The 15803-nt window shown below is 40.1% G+C and overlaps 1 protein-coding gene across 1 annotated transcript; it reads left to right on the top strand.

Annotated features, from left to right (window-relative positions):
• Positions 1-14209: 14209 nt before the first annotated feature.
• LOC116643232 (cytochrome b-c1 complex subunit 7) lies at positions 14210-14545 on the top strand. Its single transcript, XM_032422014.1, has one exon. The coding sequence runs from the start codon at positions 14210-14212 to the stop codon at positions 14543-14545; it is 336 nt and encodes a 111-aa protein (XP_032277905.1).
• The last annotated feature ends 1258 nt before the right edge of the window (positions 14546-15803 follow it).

Raw genomic sequence — 15803 nt, 5'->3', positions numbered from 1 at the left:
TATATTATCTTATTTGTTCTTCCAAACAGTATTTAAACAGCTACTATCATCACCATTTCCCAAATGAAAACAATTGAGGTTCTGACAGATAAATAACGTGGTGCGAGTCTAACGCAGACAGTGAGTGATAACGAAACCCAGGCTCATGCCACCTTGCAGAATAGAGTTCTGTTTTGAATTTTGGCCAGACTTTGCAGAATAGGAAAGCTCTAACGATAAAACGCCATGGAACTTTACTCCTTACAAAGCAGTTTCGTTGACTATTTCTTTTGAAGGAAATCTCTTTGTGTAGCAGAAAAAAACATAAAGTTCTGGGTTCAAGCTTTGTCACTCCTGCTGACCCGGAGGTAGCCACGTGCTCATCCGTAAAGTGGAGGCAATGACGATAATTAATAGGGCTGCTATGCAAGTCAAATGAGATACGTAAAGCACCTGGCGTGAGATGAGAGCTCAATAAATGGTGGATATTATTATTTTATAATCCTTAATACAGCTCAGTGTCAAAGCTCTCTCCCTGTAAGGATGATGATGAGCCACTCCGGCCCCCCAAGAAGTCACCTCCGAGAGGTTCTCTCAGTTTAAATCTCACGACTACCTCTTCATGGGTTTCACAGTTTTGCTTAAAGAACTTATCTCCTTGTTCAAGGTGTGTTGACATTTAAACAGGTTTTGAATTTGGTGAGCCCATTCCATTTAAAGGCTGGTTTTAGCTCACATCTTCGCTCTTGCGTTCATTCCCCTACTTGTCAAGTCAAACAAGGGCTGGGTTTGGGGACGGGAGGGAGAGAAAGTTGTCCTTGAAGGAAATGCCTCCTTGTTTCAAAGGACTTCACTCACTGTTACCAAGGCAGAAAAAGATACAGGGTGAAGAAAGCTGGATTTGCTAAAGAAGCAAAACTAATCACCAATCTCTGCTTCACTTACTCTCTTTTTTTTTTTTTGGTACTTAGAAGAACCTAATGGAGATGGTGGCTCTCCTCCTTTCAAAACCTGAGAACATCACTTCTTCTACCTCCTGAAAGACAAGTTCTGAATGACACTAGTGCCTTTATCCCAAGGAGGTTGGTTTGTGATGTTGTGTTTACCAGCTTTTAGAAGAGAACCTTCTTGCTTTCCACTGTGTTTTGGGTGATTTTAGAAAACAAGACTACTGCTTTGCAACATGCTAGGTAAACAGCAGTTTCCATTTCAAGGGGAAATCATACTTGACCATCTTGCCTCCTTGATTCCACCAAATTAGGAAACAAGCAGAGATAAACACAGCTTTAGTCGAGTTGGTTGTACACTAAGGAAAGGAATAACTGGGCCTTTTAAGATAAATGGAAGTGACAAAGAGTGCATTCTGCAAAAAATAAACACAGCTATAGGAGAGTTATTCTGAACACTGATATCTGCAAATGATAGTTGAATAATTTCGATGCGAGGGTCTTTTTCTCAAGATTTGAAATAAAATCTTTCCCCTGCCCCCTCCCACCATTTAACTAAGCTTTTAGTCATCTGATAAAAATCATGTTGTCAGAAATGACAGAACTAATTTGTGACTTTTTCCCAAATCCATTTTGATGTAATACAAGATTAAATGAATAGTTTCCCTTTTTTCCCCTAAATGAATTAGAACAAATTGTACTGTTCACTGTGTCCTGTCACACAGACTGGCTTGACAGAAACCTCAGGATTTTATTGCAAGATTTGGAGGATAATTATTAGAGATCCATTTTTCCTCAACATTTTCCTCGATTCGCAGAAGATAACTGATGATTTCTCATTGTAGGATGAGCACATCTAACATAATGACGTTTGGGATGACTTTAAGGCCTAGTCTCAAGCTCTCAGACCTTCTCAGAGTCCTCCCATTTTTGCTTTGAATTTATTAACTGGGGTGATAAGAACCAAAGCCTCTCCGCTAATGTCCCTTCCACTCAGTGGTAAATTGGAGAGCGGGAAATCATGCAAGCAATGCTTCTGGTGATTTTTCCTCACAGCAATTCACACGTACAGCCCTCTGCCAATGACACCCGTGTTGTAACTTCTGACACTCACACACGCAGTTTCTCACATGAACATATGTTGTTCTCCCCTTTTGAGGAAATGAATCCCAATCTCTTGCACACTAGCAGGCCATGATTAGTTCTAATCCCGAGGTTTTATGACAGGAAAATTGACTATAAGAAAACGAGGGAAACTGACCAAGAGAACACGGAGTTCATTTTCTCTCTTCCAAAATGGCATCAAATCACTGCCCCAAACTTTCCTTCAATATGCTCGTCAAAATGTCCTCAAGGAAATCATCTTGAAATCCATAAAACTAATAAACCTGCTCCTTAGAGTTGTTTTGCTTCAGTATAATATTTGGCAGGAAAATGTGGTCAAAGAGAGTGCATCATATTAAATGGATTTTATGTTTATTGACTCCTTGTAGCACCACTTAATTGATTTATGCATGCTTTAGAAAGCTTTATGCTCTGAAACATAAAATATATCATTTATAGTTTATTAAGTCCTGCATTTGGTAAAAGTTGGCATAAAGCCCGACCTAGGTCAGGAACTTTACCCTTTGCTTACAGCACTGTTTCTATGAGAAAATAATATTTGATGTACTTTATTTCCACTTATAGTACGTTTCACTTAGAGTAAGTTTCATAACTCACTATAACTCACTTATAGTAAGTTTCCTGGTAATATGATCCACACATAAAGGCTGCTGGTACTCCCCAAGTGCTACCCACTGTCATATTCCCACTGTGTTTGAAGGAGATTTTTCTGTGTTCGTTTGTGACTATGAGTTGAAATAACAAATGAGAGAAAATAGTAAAAAATACAGTGTGTCTTAGGACCTAAGGTTTTATTCTACTGGTTTTTAGAACTGGCGGGAGTGGCCTAAGACCAAATAGAAAGACTATTACAGTAACACTAGGATTTTGAAAACTATCTTATGATAACTATCTTATGATCTATATAGTATATACATGAAAAAATAATAAAATAATAGTAAGTCTTAAATAATTACTACATGGATGGAGTGGATGGGTGCCAATATTAAGAACTCAAACCTGGTCTTATATCACCAAGGTGCCACATAAAGGGAGACCCATGAGTTCTGGACCCATTGCCCTAGCCCATTCCTGGTACCTCATTCCATCCTTCTGCCTGCCAATTTTCTCTCCTCGGTGCTCCTTCCGGAATAAGCTTGACAGGTCTTGTTCCTCCTGCTTCCCCAAAACCACTAGGGCAATCTACTGAACTCACCCCCATCCGGTAAGAAGGAACCAACAAATATGTAATATGAGAACTAAAAATCAGCACTTCTATCTGAAGATACAGGGAAAACTGGAGGCAGAAGTGGTGCTCTATATAGGAATTTCTTTGAATCGTCTTATCCAGTGTCACTTATTTCTCTTTTGAAATGTGTCATGGGCGATAACCATGACAAGTTACATTTCGTTTGCACTCTCAGCACTAACTAACATTCAGTTCATAGCATTAACGGAAGAGAACACTGCCTGAAAGTGAGGTAAAATGGTGGCCGATGTGAACAGCACTGAGATTTGGCTTTGAAATGTGCTTCCGTTAAGACATACTTAAATCTGGGCAGCTCTGATTGCAAAATTCAAACAAAATTAAGTGGAGGCATAAGTCAGGAGAGTCTTGCTTCTTTATCTCAGTGTCTAGTCCCCGACCCTCTGCCTTCCTGTGCTGCCCGGCAGACTGCTCGTGTTCCCCGCAGATGTAACTCACCAGCCCAAACCTCTGCTTCCCAGCTCTCTTGACTCAGAGGCCTTTGTTTTGTGTTTTGTTTGGGACTGAATCAAAGTGCTTCCTTTGCTAACGGGTAAATTTGATGTAAAAATCATTGTAAACGTGGAAAACTAAAAAGTCAAAGTAAGTAATTATTGGGAACAGTGGAAGCGCTGTTAAAATTAAAAGCAAGATTTACTGCCGGTGGACTGACAGTCGGTGGCATCCGTTTGTACACCTTGCAGATTTTTCGGCAGGAGCCTAACAGTCCTCTTGGTGAATTACCGTAAAGTGTCTTCCTGCTTCAAACTAGCCTGCTTTCTCTCGGGCTTTCTCTATGGCAGCTCACAGTGCTGTGATGGAGCCAGACAGACCAGTAGTCTTCAGCTTCCAGGAGTCGTGTCACTTAGGAGCTACGGAAGTTTCGGCACTTAATTAAACTTCCTGAGCCTCATACCTCTTTGAGCAAGAGAGTTACCAATTCTATGTGTAAAGGGCACATTCTCTGATGCGTCTCCTTTTATCATTCTGCATTAATTTACATAGCAACATAATATTCTGATTATTTTCTTTAGCACTAAGTTTTGTCTTTATAAGAGCAAATAGTATTGTTCTGTTGGATTTGGGGAGTAGAGAAAAACTTTTTGACTGAGCATAGGTATTTCTTCCATTTTAAGTGTGATCCATCCTTCTTGCTTAACTGCGTGTAAGTTTGAATCGCTTTCTCGAGTAGCTTCCTGACAGAGACTACTTTAGTAATACCGCTCGTTATAAACCTAAAGGATTGCACTTATGTGGGAAGGTATTTAGGTTGTAGCTACACATGGAAAATGCTTTGATAGTGTTGGCCAAACTGATGCTGTCCGTGCCAGTAGAGTGAATCCATTGTGCCTGCGGGAGTGGTCCTCATCCTTGAAGCCTAGGTCCTGTGTCCCCTTCTCTATGAAGCTTTCCTTGATAGCCTGATGGGAAGCTATCTCTTTTTCCTCTGATGTCCCCTTCTGTTTTGCTTATATCATTCTTATATTAGTACCAAATTCAGCTTTGTTTTAATGTTACTTTTTTAATCTTTCTACTTGATTATAAGATCTTTGGGAGCATGAAATACATCTTATATTAATATAAGTAATGATCCAGTAGGAAGTCAGACAAAGCTTTGGCTCAACCCTAAGCTTCTCTCTGGAACCTTCTCTGAAAGGACCAGTCCAGTCAGTCCAAGCCTGCCCAGCCCTCAATTCCTATAATATCTATTCTAACCAAGCAATTTAGCCTTTAACTATATACTTTCACATTAGTCTCTAATTATTTTATACTTTTAAAGCCACAAATAGATTATAAAATTCTTGAGAGCGGAGACTATCAACAAAATAAATAAGAATATGTGGGGGTGCCTGGCTGGCTCAGTCAGTAGAGCATGTGACTAGTGGTCTTGGGTAGTGAGTTCGAGCCCACATTGATGGTAGGGTTTACTTAATAATAATAATGATAAAGAATATCTGTGAAAGCTCTAAAAAAGTGTGATACGAATGAAAGGGCTATTGTGTTTTTGCTTTTTCTTAGTGCTCACCACACAATCTGACACTTGGAAAGAATTCAACATATACTTGTTATGGGACTAACCACAAGTGTTCATACAAGGGGAAGTTTCTGCTCAGGTGGCTGGGCCCTTCAGATCAACTTTTGTCTTTTTCATCTTTAATAATATGAGAAAAGAGAATGCTCTTAACAACATAGGAAATGACCATGGCATTGGAATATTCAGTGATTTGTGAGGTGAGCCAAGATGAGAAAGAAAACTGACCCTAGGGGCACCTGGGTAGCTCAGTCATTAAATGTCTGCCTTCTTCGGCTCAGGTCACGGTCCCAGGGTCCTGGGATCGAGCCCCGCATCGGGCTCCCTGCTCCGCGGGAAGCCTGCTTCTCCCTCTCCCACTCCCCCTGCTTGTCTTCCCTCTCTCGCTGTGTCTCTCTGTCAAATAAATAAATAAAATCTTTAAAAAAAAAAAAAAAGAAAGAAAGAAAACTGACCCTAGTGACGCACAGAGTGAGTGCGTAAGTCCCCTTTCCCCTATGGCATGTGAGGATGGCGGATCTAACCCCAATCATGCTGGAAGCCAAAAGGACCCGTGTCTGCATCACCTGGCAGAAATTATCACCACAGCTGAAAACACAAATCAGGTAGTTGATCAACTGTTGATGATCTGACTCAACTATCTCCACATACTATCTAGACTTCTTTAGGTCGACTGTCCAGGAAACATTATTTGCTGATAATTATGCCTCCAAGAAACATAATTTTGCAAGCTCAGAGCTGTAATAGAATGATATAAATCTAGAGAACCAAGGTCCAAATTCAACCCTAAGTCATTTCTTCAGTGAAAAGATATTTCCTGAGCATGTACTAAGTACGAGACCAACTTAGGTGCCAAGATACATCAATGCATAAGACAAACCAAATTCCTTCTCTCATGAAGATGATATGCTGGTAGCTGAGAGAGATAACAAAGTATAGACCGAAGTGTAGCTAACATAAATTCAGATAGTGAAGAGGACCACGGAGAAAGATAAAGCAGGCTAAGGGTTTTGAGAATGACAAGGGGCCAGCAACCTAATTCAGAGAACACGGCACTCGAAGGTCTCTCTGAGGGGACAACATTGAACAGACAGCTGATATAACATGACTCCACAAGGCAAGGCGTATCCATGCAGACAGTGCAGTGAGCACAGAAGCCCTGAGACACAAGCTGGCTTCATACACGTGAGGACCCGTGAGAGGCCTGTGTGGCCGGAGAGAGACAGGAAGAGTGAGAAGCGGGATCTAGATTATGCAGGGGTTTATAGGTCAGCTTGTATTCGGAATATTTTGGAAAGCTTTGGGGGTTTTAGAGCAAAAAAGTAGCATGATCCAGGCTACATTTTTAAAAGATCATTCTGGCATCGGTGGAGGGAAGAGATCCTATGGGACACAAGACTGGAAAGACAGAGACCAGGCCAGAGACTACTGCTATAGTCTTGGCAAGTGATGAAATAGCCTAGGCCAAGGTGGAGGTCGTAGAAATGGGGAGAAGTGGTTAGATTCAGAATATATTTTGAAGGTAGTGCCACAGGACTTGCTAATGGATTGGATGAGGGATGTGAGAGAAACAGAGGAGTCTGACTTTTCTCATCAGTGGTAGATAACAGAAAACAGTCCCTAAAATTCAGCTGCATAAGACTATGTGTACCCAGGGTGCCTGGGTGGCTCAGTTGGTTAAGTGACTGCCTTCGGCTCAGGTCATGATCCTGGAGGCCCTGGATCGAGTCCCACATCGGGCTCCCTGCTCGGCAGGGAGTCTGCTTCTCCCTCTGACCCTCCCCCCTCTCATGTGCTGTCTCTCTCATTCTCTCTCTCTCAAATAAATAAATAAAATCTTTAAAAAAAAAAAAAAAAGACTATGTGTACCCGGATATATGCCTACACCAATAATAAGGAATAAGAGTTGAAGTCTATCAAACAACTACTTAACCTTAAAGCAACCAATTAGCGACTGAGTTTAATCATCAATTGCCAAATAAATGCTTGAATTGAAACTATGATTTCTTTCAATAATTTTTGTATGTATGGCCACATGTATATCTCTCTGCTTATTAATATATACAACCTCTATAGCCAGGTAGAAATCTACATCTAAAGGACACTAGATCAGAACTCTAAGGGTAATGTTTTTACAGCCCAGCACCGTAGTACTTTGGATGAAAAGAAGACAGCCATCTAGAGACTCTCAAGTATCTAGCTAAGTAACTATAATTTCTCATTTTTATCCAAAGATTTGCTGTCATATGAAACATAGCAATCATGTGAAGATATCATCCCAGAATAGCAGTGGCATATCACCTCATTAGTGACTGCTTTACTTAGACCTGTTCAGATCCCAGAAAAGCACCTAGAATATAAAATCATAAGTAAATTGCAATTGGGCAAGAACACCAAGCGTATGACACTCAATACATCTGAAGAAAATATTCATGATAGCAAAACACACATAGACCCAGGTACTAAAACTGGAAATGAGGCAATTACCCTCCGTGCAAGAAACAAAGAGTCAGTCCTCAAATATGAGGTGGTTTAAGTATTTTTTTTAAATCAAAAACAGAGGGGGCACCTGGGTGGCTCAGTCAGTTAAGCGTCTGGCTCTTGATTGCAGCTCCAGTCATGATCTCATGGGTCGTGAGATCGAGCCCCACATCAGTCTCTGTGCTCAGCGGGAAGTCTGCTTGAGATTCTCTTTCTGTTCCTCTCTCTCAAATAAATAAAGTAAATCTTTAAAAAAAAAATCAAAAACAGGGCGCCTTGGTTGGCTCAGTCAGTAGAGCATGCGACTCTTGGTCTTGGGGTTGAGTTCGAGCCACACGTTGGGTGCAGAGATTACTTTAAAAAATAAAATCTTTGGGGCACCTGGGTGGCTCAGTTGGTTAAGCAACTGCCTTCGGCTCAGGTCCTGATCCCGGAGTCCTGGGATCGAGTCCCGCATCGGGCTCCCAGCTCAGCGGGGAACCTCATTCTCCCTCTGACCTTCTCCCCTCTCATGCTGTTTCTCTCTCTCTCTCTCTCTCTCTCTCAAATAAATAAATAAATAAATAAAATCTTAAAAAAAATAAAATAAAATAAAAAATAAAATCTTTAAAAAAAAATCAAAAACCTATCCACCTGGTTTATTAGTGCAATTCCTTCAGATAAATCAAGTTACTCAGCAGTAACAACATTTAATATTTACGATGTCAAAGAACCTTTACAAATTATTTCACAAAACATACTAACGTGGGAATGTCTCATAATATTTTTATGGATGAAGGATAAAGAACCTGAGGCCAAGCCCTAGCTAATGCCCTGCCTATGGCAACTGAGCAAGTTGGCAAAAGAGCCGGGAGGAGAACGTGGAGGACAAGCTGAACAGCGTTGTGTGGGTGAGAAGCAAGATATGAACTTAGTTCCCGTTACTAATTGACTCACGCATTGAATTATTCAGTACATAGCTCTTTTTGGCATAACTTGGATAGATTCTCTTTTTTTCCCCATTTCAGCAACAAGAAGTAGAAATGTTTTTACACTAATAGACATGTAGTAGACATAATCATAGTAACACTAACAAAGAGAAAACCAGATAGGATGGAAATGAAAGACACCTACACTTGAGAATGTCAAGAAGTAGAAAAATATATTAAGGATATAGTATCAGTGATAATTATGAATATGTTTTCAACTACATAATTTGGGGTGACACAACTGTGGATAACACTGAACTTTGTTGAACAATTATAAATGATACCTTCAGAAATCAAAAAAGGGCATAATGTGGAAATATATAATACAGAACTAGGAGGAGGACTATGACCCAAGGAACAAGATACTTAGGAAACCATAAAAATCTCTTTTAGAAAAAATCTTAATGTATTTTAAGCAGGACTGTTGTCAGTGATATTGGCATGTTAACGTGACTCTTAAATATTCAGAGCAATCTGTTAATAAAATTAACAGCCAGAATGAACTTCCTTAATTAGAGCAAAAAGACAAAACAAACCCCCAAGTAGGGGACAAATCCTCAAGACCAAGACTGGAATGAAGCAAAAACTTCATGCTAAGCTCTTGGGGTGAACAGTCAAATCGGCTGAGAAATGCCTAAAAACGTAGCTAGCAGACTTTTACCAAAATAGATGAAGGGCTCCTAAAATGTGTATCTTCTTCGTGCCACTGATTCATTATGAAACAATGAAAAAGTTACCCATGTACACATGAGCTAAACTTTGAAACACTTTTGACCTAATAAGCGCTCTCTTCTGCCAAAAGGTCCAGTCAGTTCAGAGAGAGTGAGCCTCCGTAATGCCAGACATCTGTGCAAAAGCTGCACATTTTGGTCAGGGATTCTAATGTTTTGTCGGTCTGATGCCAAACATCTGGGTGTTTGAAAATAGCTAGATAATTGACAGACTTTTTACTTTTCGTCCAGATGTCTGGCATCAGAATTAAATACCAACTTACTAGTTAAGTTCGTTTGTGATGTGAAAGAGCTCCCAGTATCTCCTTAATAGAAAAAAAGAGAGGCTTAAAGCCATGTATACAATGTGATCCCTGTCTTGAAAACAAAAATTGTATATTTTGAGGGAAACATACTGAAATGTTTAGAGTGAGTGTTCTCTGGATGGCAGGATTATTGCCGATTTTATTTTACTTATAGTTTCTAAAAACTTTTTCTGATGTCCTTCAGTAAAACAGGCATTGCTTCTATAACCAGAAAACATTTTAGTTGTGCAATTAGGCAGGATCAGTTAATTTGAAAACTAAGAAAGTTTAATTTATTGCTTGGCACCATGTATGTACAATGATAGCTATGAACCTACCTCCTAGCAGGTTATGCTGGTTTTAGGAAAGCAAGTCAAAAGTCAGTTAACAAAGATATGAAAACTCTGGGAATCTAATAACTACTAGGCACACATGGCTGAAAACAATGGGCCTGACTGGATTTTTTTTTTTTTCTCACTGAATCAACTAGAGCTATTTTTTTTTTAAGATTTTATTTATCTGAGAGAGAGAACAAGCACAAGCTGGGGGGAGGAGCAGAGGGAGAGGTACACGCAGACTCCCCGCCGAGGGGGGAGCCCCAACACAGGACTCGATCCCAGGACCCAGGATCATGACCTGAGCCGAAGGCAGACGTTTAACCGACTGAGCCACCCAGGCGCCCCTTGACTGGAACTTTTTGTCCCAGTCTATGCCTGCCCACTCATAGACATGCGAGCTCAGGTCACCTAACGCCATTCGCAACAACGTCCAGTGCTTGGCCAGAGCACTGAGAAGTCTGATCCCAACAATGCCTACTCTTGAAGCCATCACCTGCACTGGCTTTCAGCCTTCTGTCCCAGGCCCCTTCTCTAGGGCTGGCAAATTAAATTTAGCTCTTACTCATTTTCATGCTGTTGGAAAGTTCCTCCAAGTTTAGACATGTAGAAGTTCAGTGTCCTCAGTATATCCACTCCAGATCCCTTGTTGTATAGGTGGAGAGACTGAACGCCAGGGAGGTTAAATGCCAGGCCTCTGATGGTACATTCAAATCTTAAAAAAATCAGGGTCTAGTTCCAGCTCAGGACGTTTTTTACTACACGGCGCTACAGTGGCTGTTCTAGTCCCTAAATTTCTTCATCTATAAAACAGACTAAATGCTTGTATGCAAAGTGCTTTGGGATATTTGAGATTGAAACTAAGTATAAATATGAAGTATTATTCTGGCACCTTTTTTAATATTTTGTAAAGTCTGCTATTTAGTAATGCTTATAAAAATTAGATATAATCTAGATAGACACTAACAATCCTAAAAAAAGATAAGCTCCTAAAGCATCAGAATCTTAATTGTTCTGAAATTTTTGAGAAAGCAAGTGTTATTGACACGATCTAAACAGTTCCACATTAAATAAAGACCAAATGGTAAAGTTACCCGGAAACTTTTGAAATGGAAAATTTGAGATCCCTTTTTAAAAGTAAAAAAAGAACAAGGGAGTCTGTTGGGTGAAAAAAACTCCCTTGTTTTTCAGCCTTTGTAGAGAGCAAAGCAATCATAATTCACGGATGAATCCCAGACACACTTCAGTTGTTGTTAATCCAAAAAGCTGTTAAAAAAACAACACTTAGGGCGCCTGGATGGCTCAGTTGGTTAAGCGACTGCCTTCAGCTCAGGTCATGATCCTGGAATCCTGGGATCGAGCCTCAGCGGGGAGCCTGCTTCTCCCTCTGACCCTCTTCCCTCTCATGCTGTTTCTCTCTCTCAAATAAATAAATAAATAAATAAATAAATAAAATCTTTAAAAAACAAAAAACAACACTTAAAGTAAAAAAGCAAAAACTATACTCCTTATTTTAAAGTCCTTCCCATAGGTAGAAAACAAATTGAACTAACCTGAAAGAAACACCAGGTAAACAGATTTGAATTAAAATGGCTCCCTCTCTCTGAGCAATTTTAAAGCTATACAACTTAAGAAATAGTACTTGGGAAAGTTTCCGTCCCTCCTATTCCCTGTCCAATAGGAGAGAAGAATTAAAATAATCATTTCTAGGCAGGGAGCCCTATAGTTACATGCAACTGGCTTAACTCAGTTCTTCACAGCCAGACCCAAGAAACACTTCCACATTGTAAAGAAGATCACAAAACACATGCTTCGCTGGTTCTGGAAACACCCTTAACTGTGAAGACTTCCAGGTTTAAAAAAAAAAAAAATATTTATTTCCTCAAGACATGTAAAATGTGAAGAAAAGCAAGAAGTGAATCTTTAAATACTTTATCTCTTCTATGCATTTAAGGTTCTTTTCATGAACCAGGGCTTAGGGCCATAAAGTTACTAGTATGCAGGCTCATTATTGCTCTTATGTATGTGGTATTTATGTTTTCAAAGCATTTCACCATCATTAACTTCATGTCAGCTAAGCAGGATATTGGCCTTGATGGAAAAATGATCTAATCCAGTATGGAAAATTCTGTGTCTAAAAACCACACCTGAAACAGGAAAACTTCTCATTTCTTTGTGCCAGAACATTCTCAGCATGGAAGGTTCACCAAGTGTGTCCCTAAAATCTTTGCAAAGTGATGTTGGCACGGGAATTTTGTCTCCTGGAATGTTTTTGTTGTTACTGTTATTGGGGGCGGGGGGTGTTTGTTTGTTATTGGCAGGGATGGTGGTATTTTTGGTAAATTTTGTTTTGTCGTGGATTGGTTTGGTTTTTCAGAAAGGAAAGAAAAAAGCATGCTTCATTGAGGTAATTGTCAAGCTAAAAATTGGAGCCTGCCGACATTCCGAGATAATTTAGCTGATGGTCTAGAACTACCTTTGAGATAGAACAAAAGGTTTTTAAGGGGGCGGGGTGGGAGGATCAGGGACGCTAAGGACAGTTTCCCCAGAGAAAGGTCAAACAACCAAACAGTCCATTATAGGGAAAGTTTCCAGTCAAGTTTTGACGGAGGGAACAGCTCTGTTCTTTGCACAATTGCTAGTTTTGCAACCTGTCACTCACTCTCTTCTCAAGAACAGTTCAGAGCTGCTGAGCTGTCACGAACATGACTTGATTCCTATGAATTGACTGTGTTCCAAAACCTCATTATTGGAAAACTTTTCCATTTGATGCTAAATATAGGGTATTATATAAACACAATGTATTATAGGTCAAATCCTGTTACCACAAATGCTAAGAGGCTATCCAATTTGGAGTTAGGAAGGAAGACTGTATTAGAATTTTACAGTACACATCAAATCCATTATAATTATATGAAACAAAACTATTTTCAAACCCTAGTCAATGGGCAACATATTTCAATTGTCAGTGGAAAATCCTTAAGAGTTCTTCAAGATGGGAGTTACTTTATTTTTTTTAAAGGTTTTATTTATTTATTTGAGAGAGAGGAAGAGAGCACAAGTAGGGGGAGGGGCAGAGGGAGAAGCAGGCTCCCCGCTGAGCAAGATGCCTGATGCCAGGCTCAATCCCAGATCATGACCTGAGCCAAAGGCAGATGCTTAACCGACTGAGCCACCCAGGCACCCTGAGAGTTACTTTAAATGAAACACAAACTATTCTCAATCTTTTTTATCCCATGGTGATCTCATCCTCCTAAACTCATAGTACTTATTCCTAAACCACTCATTTAGAATTTCATCATCTGTGACTTGATGACATGCTCATGCGTTATTTAAAGCATAACATTATTTAGCATTTTCTGTGTATTTCATGTGTCTCTTCAACTTGACTGTAATGTATTGGAAGGCAAATACCCAGATTTATCCCTGTGTGCTCTCCATATGGCTAAGTCTAGAGAAAGTCCTTGATGAAAGTCCAGGGAGAAGAGACTAGAAGGAAGAGGCAAGACAATGGTGTGGCCAACTGAGGCAGAGGAGAGGCCCATCTGAGAGGGCCACGTGGAGATTTCCGGGCATTTTATTTATAAGGAAGCCTCTCATACAACATCTGAGTTAAAATTAAGGAAGGGTATAGATTCCATACAGCTTTCTACTTACAGACAGTCTAGGCTTATAAACTCGTAGTTCTCAAATGCTTTTCCCCTAAACGGGAATGTGAGTTCATCTTTTCAGCTCTAGAACCAGGTTAACACACATCTATCAGTCCTCTCTGTGCAGAATGGATTGGTTTCGGCTCCATGGCACGTGTGAAGACAGAGGTAACTCTTGTCCCGGATGTCTCTGCAAGGACAGCGTGTAGGATCATCCTCGATGCACACCTGCTACTGACCCTGGCCCTGGGCTCATCCGAATGCGCCAGGAGACCCTGGGTGTTAGGGGAGGCTTGATATAAAAGTTTCAACATCAGCACTTTGGCCCTGCTTAGCCTTGAAGTTCCCAAGCTCCTGGCCCTCTGCTGAATTAACTTGAGGCTAATAAGCCTCTGGTTTTTCTCCTCTATCTGAAAGTTCTAAGTTAAAAGTGTGTTAGGTGGGGGGTCAAAATGGCGAGCAGGCCTGCAGTTGCCGCATCAAGCCGGTGGCTGGAGGGTATTCGAAAATGGTACTACAATGCTGCAGGGTTCAATAAACTGGGGTTAATGAGAGATGATACAATATATGAGGGTGATGATGTGAAAGAGGCCATAAGAAGGCTTCCTGAGAACCTTTATAACGACAGGATGTTTCGCATTAAGAGAGCACTGGACCTGACCATGAGGCATCAGATCTTGCCTAAAGAGCAGTGGACAAAATATGAGGAGGATAAATTCTACCTTGAACCATATCTGAAAGAAGTTATTCGGGAAAGAAAAGAGAGAGAAGAATGGACAAAGAAATAATGATGGAGTTGAAATCTGTGGATGCAGCCGCCCTCAAATATTTTTAAGAAGTTGAATAAACCTGAAATGTACAATTTAGGACTATCTGAGCTGCAAATGTATTACTTTAAATAAATATCTATGGTGATTAAAAAAAAGTGTGTTGGGTGGGCAACCTTCTGTACTAAGGAATATTAACCCTTACTCTTCAAGAGAATCTTTAAAATTTCAGTCTGACCTTGATCCTGAGTAGTAACAGATTGAAAATACAAAAATCAAACCTTTGTACATGTAATGCAGACTGTCTATCTCCTAGAGAACTGGATCTTGGAAAAAGACCTTCCTTCTAGTCTTCAGCTCCCAGGTCCTTGCCATCTTTGTAATCTTTATTTTCTTCCATTTACTCCCTAGTAATTGTCCTACGTACGAATAGGGTGATCGTATCATTAATTGCCCAAACCAGGACACATTGGGATTTTGTTTTGTCACAGATTTTTTTGCGATTTTTAAAATTGAGATTTAATTCACCTAACATAACATTCACCATTTTAAACTGTACAATTCAGTGGTTCTTAATATCTTCAGGGTTGTGAGGCATCACCTCTGTCTCATCCCAAACACTTTCATCTCCCCTAAAGGGCACCCCATACACAGTCAGCAGTCCCTCCTCATTCCTCTCTCCCCCAAGCTCAAACAGCCGCTCATCATGGATTTGCCTACTCTGGACGTTTCATCTAAATAGGATCACATAATCTTTGGCCTTTTGACTTCAATCACTTCACATAATATTTTCAAGGTTCATCCCTGTGAGAGCATGCAGCAGTGCTTCCGTTCTTTTCATGAGTGAATATTATTCCATTGTCTGGCTGTACCACATTTGTCTATCCATTCATTAGTTGATGGGCATTTGGTTTGTTCCTGCCTTTCAATTATTATGAATAATGCAGCTACGAACATCCACGTACAGGTTTTTGTGTGGGGGGCTATCTGTATACATTTCTCTTGATTATATAACTAGGGATGGAATTCATGGCTCATAGGAGAATTCATATGTAACTTTTGGAGGAACCAGCACCCCATTTTCCACAGTGGCAACACCACTTTATATTCCCACTAGCAATTTATGAGGCTACCAATTTCTCCATATCCTCATCACACTTATTGTTTTTCTTTCTTTCTTTATTTTTTTGGATAATAGCCATCCTTGTGGATGTGACATGGTATCTCATTGTGGTTTTTTTATTTGTATTTCCCTAATGATTAGTGGCGTTGAGCATAT

This window comes from Phoca vitulina, unplaced genomic scaffold (assembly GCF_004348235.1).
Source record: "Phoca vitulina isolate PV1807 unplaced genomic scaffold, GSC_HSeal_1.0 scaffold25, whole genome shotgun sequence".
NCBI classification, from domain to species: domain Eukaryota; kingdom Metazoa; phylum Chordata; class Mammalia; order Carnivora; family Phocidae; genus Phoca; species Phoca vitulina.
This window is presented reverse-complemented; position numbering and strand designations above follow the sequence as displayed.

Coding starts and splice junctions, on each gene's coding strand:
- LOC116643232 (XM_032422014.1), top strand. CDS start 14,210: ATGGCGAGCAGGCCTGCAGTTGCCGCATCAAGCCGGTGGCTGGAGGGT.